A 3,946-nucleotide genomic window follows, 5' to 3' on the forward strand; every position below is an offset into this window, starting at 1 on the left:
TTATTCAATATACATAACAATACTAGGATGTTTCATTGAATATTACAATTAATATTTTTATTGAAATAATGTTTATTACTAGAATAAAGAAAGAATAAATTTCGCTTGGATTATACTCTTTATTATAATACCACTCTAATGATATCTTATATTAATGATACATGTATATTGTTTGAAATTTGATATATTTTAATATTTAATGATGATCTACATATCAAAAACATTATTATGTCATGTATGTCTAGTTAATACCTTATTAGTTTAAATAATTTTTGAAATCAGATATTTTCATAATTATTTCTTTTACTTTGCAAATTATTGTTTTATATCAACAGAAATCAATGAATTATTACTTTATTTCTATTTTATTAGAGATGGAAATCATTTTAAGATGTAATGGTAGTTTTGTGGTTCTTTTTCTTCTTTCATGATTTGTAATGTTCTTTCCTTTGAATATACTAGATGATTGTCATAATATCATACCATCCAATAGAATATCCAAAGAAATTACTTTTATGTTAAATTATTGGATTTCTAAATACTTCATTTCTTTTATTACACCAATCATTGAATTTTCACTATTTCTGTGTTATTCTGATTATAACAAAGAATATTTTGAATGACTTAATCATGAATAACAATTATGTAATTTTATAAACACTCAAACTTCTTATAAGACGTTCATTTCTTTGTTTATTATTAAAGGTTCTAATTTAGTTTTTGTAACATTTCAAATTATATTGTATATTCATTTTGTCTGAAGTAGTAAATAATATCAATGATTAATGATTCAATCTAATTTATCTGATATAACACTTTTTGATTTAATAAGATAAATTCTGTTTTATCTATTTTTTCTTTATTCTAATTTGGTTATTTGTTTTTACCTATTAATTGTTTATTTATTTTTGTAGATACAATGCTATGATTTTCTATTTATGTATTATTTGTAAGGCTCTTATTTTGATGCCTTTCATTTACTTATCCTAGATGCTATTTCTCAATCAACTGGATAACTTCTATCCAATGTAGTATTATTATGATTATTTATTTTTTAAATAAAACTTTTGTTTGAAAAGTAATGAAATGGTTCTGTTTGTATTTTATGTTTGTTGTATTATTTAGATATGACTGTTTTAATAATTTAATGTCATTGATAAATACCCAAAAAGAAAAAGAAAAGATTTTAAGATAAGTCATATTGAGTATAGGTAATGTTGTCATAGTTAAACCATTTATCAAGTTGATTTAAATAATCAATAGAAGAAGGGATGTCAACAATAAAATTAAAGATTCCAATTAATAAACCTTTCTGAGTTTGTTTGAATGCAACTGTTTCAAGGTCAGTAGTAAATGCACATCTTTTTGAAGAAGATAAATTGTCAGTATTAAATTCTTTATGTTCATAATATAATTTAGTACATAAAGACTTAATTCTTTTTTCTTGTTTTCTGTCTTTATATAAATCATTTAATGGAGATGAATAAATAAAATTATCTCCAATAAAAGTATAAAATAATAACAAATGATTTGTGTATAAATCAGGAACAGGAGGATTATTTATTGATGCAATTAATGTGTTGTAATAATGATCTATTTCTTGATTAATATTTTCTGTGATAATTTTAACTTCAAGAAAATAATCTTCAGTTTGATAAATAACAGCCATTTTCAATACACCAATATTAATAGTCCAAATTTTTAATTTTCCTGATTTACTTAATTCTGGCATTCCAACTTCCCCATCACCTTCATTTTCATTCCCATAACTAATAATTCCATTCATATCATTTGGTGTTAATGAAAATCCTTTTTTTCCATTACAACTAATTATTTTCTTTTCATTATATAATAAAACCATAATAATATTATTTTTAATTCCTATATTTCCTTCTGTGACAATATTACTAATACTATTTCCTATACTTTGTCTAATTGAACAATATTCAATTTCAACTTTACCAATCATCCCACCTATCCATGTATTAAATTGATATATTCCCATTTTAATTTCTTTTGTTTTTGTAGAAGTTAATTGTCTACAATCAAATGCTGGATTTTCTTCTAATCTTTTTTCAAAAATATCTAATGGAATATAAAGATAAATAAGATGTTCAATAAATTCATGATATCTTCTAATTTCTGAAATACTTTTATCTTTATTATTCATACTAATAAAAATAAATGGTCCACGAATATCAATAAATATTCGTTTAGTATCACCTTCAATCTCAATTTCTTTTCCATCTTCTATTGTTAATGAAACTAATGCTGAAAATGCTCCTAATAATGTTGACATTTTTGTTTCATCACCATATTTTGAAAATACAGGTTTTCCATTTTCTCCAACAATAAATAATTGATTTTTATGTTGGTAAAATATTTCTTCAGTAATTATTTCTTGTGCTTGACTTTCAAATTTTTCTTGAAGTTTTATTTTATCATTCATTATTTTTATTTTTCAAGTTTATTATTTAGTTATTTTTGTATAAAAAAACATTTCTTGTGAATCTTTGAATTATCTCTTTATCTTTTAAAATGACTTAAAGTATTGTAATAATTTAATAATCTTTTCAACATAATTTTCTCCTTCTACTTCAATTGGTGTTTTATATTGAATACAATAAAGTTGTTTAAATTCATCATAAAATATTTTAAATATTTGATGTGAAAATGTTAAATTTACTGTTGGTATAGTTATTTTATCATTTCCTCCACTTTTATTTAAATTAGCTTTTCTAATAATACTATTTGGTATTTCATTTCCTTTACTAATTACTATAAGTGTACATGGTATTTCTATAATATATGTATATTCTTTTAATAATAAATATAAATAATTAATAAATAAATTTCCTGTTTTGATTGTTGTAAACATTTTAGAATTAGATTGAATATTAAAATTGACTATTTTATATAATTTCTTTTCTCCTTCAATTGGTCTTTCTTCTTCTTCACCTTCTTTTTTTATACCTTTTTCTCCTTTTATTATTTCAACCATCATTATTTCATTCACTCGTTTTATTTGTTGTTTCTTTTTAATAATAATTTGTTCTTTTAGAAATGTTTGAAGTTGAATAAGTCTATTTGTTTCTTGTACCATTCCATAATATTCTTTCCTATTTGTTTATTATATTTATTTTATCTTTTGAAATCTTTTTTACAAACTCTAATGAAATTGTACTTTCTATAGCTTTTTTCATCCCAACAAGACATTTATTAATTCTTTTCATATGTTCAATCCCTTTTCTAATTCCATCTTTCTCTTTCACTTCAATAACTGATATTGCCATTTCATTTTGTTGAATTTGGTTAAATAATACATTTGTATTCGCAACAATATCTGTTTCTTTATTCATTGAACAAAGTTTTTCACTTAACATCTTTTCTATTTCATGATTACGTTGTCTAATTTTTGTTATTTCTTCTTTTTGTTTATCTATCTTTTGTCCTCTTTCTGCAACTCTTTGACTTAAACAAAAAACACAATAATTTCGGGGATTATCTAATTGTGAATGACAACACATACAACAATTATAATATCTTGGGATAACTTCATTTAACATTGTATTTTCCCCTTCTTTCTTAACTTCCCCCATTACAATTTTAACCCCTTTTTTCTTTTCCATTGTTAGGATGTAATATTTATGTTTTTTAAGTTTCTAGTAAATAAGAAGAAAAGTGATATTGTTATGGTTGTAGAACTTCAAAAGATGAACTTAAAAAGAGGAACAAGTATGATAGAAAGATATGAATGGTTCTCATCGTTCAATGAATAGTAAAATGGTTGATAGTAAAGAGAGTTATTCTAACTGAAACTACTTTTACAATTTATTTCAAAAGAAGGAGAATTTACTGAAAGTGAATTAAATTTTGTAAAGCAAAACAATCCAATGTATTATAAACTACTTACTGAAACATCAGAAAAGACTGTAAAATCAAAAAA

The 3,946-nt window shown here is 22.5% G+C and overlaps 2 protein-coding genes across 2 annotated transcripts; both read right to left on the reverse strand.

Moving 5' to 3' along the window:
* Positions 1 to 1,186: 1,186 nt before the first annotated feature.
* On the reverse strand, positions 1,187 to 2,449 carry ENU1_114770 (hypothetical protein; the record flags this gene model as incomplete). The annotated part of the gene is made up of 1 exon (XM_008859660.1): positions 1,187 to 2,449. The coding sequence occupies one exon, from the start codon at positions 2,447 to 2,449 to the stop codon at positions 1,187 to 1,189; it is 1,263 nt and encodes a 420-aa protein (XP_008857882.1).
* Positions 2,450 to 2,533: 84 nt separating this feature from the next.
* Positions 2,534 to 3,629, reverse strand: ENU1_114780 (hypothetical protein; the record flags this gene model as incomplete). Its single annotated transcript, XM_008859661.1, has 2 exons — positions 2,534 to 3,119; positions 3,169 to 3,629. 2 exons carry the CDS (start codon positions 3,627 to 3,629, stop codon positions 2,534 to 2,536), a joined length of 1,047 nt encoding a protein of 348 aa, XP_008857883.1.
* Between the last annotated feature and the right edge of the window lie 317 nt (positions 3,630 to 3,946).

The sequence above is a fragment of the Entamoeba nuttalli genome, assembly GCF_000257125.1.
Source record: "Entamoeba nuttalli P19 unplaced genomic scaffold asmbl_4874, whole genome shotgun sequence".
In the NCBI taxonomy this organism is placed as follows: Eukaryota; Evosea; order Mastigamoebida; family Endamoebidae; genus Entamoeba; species Entamoeba nuttalli.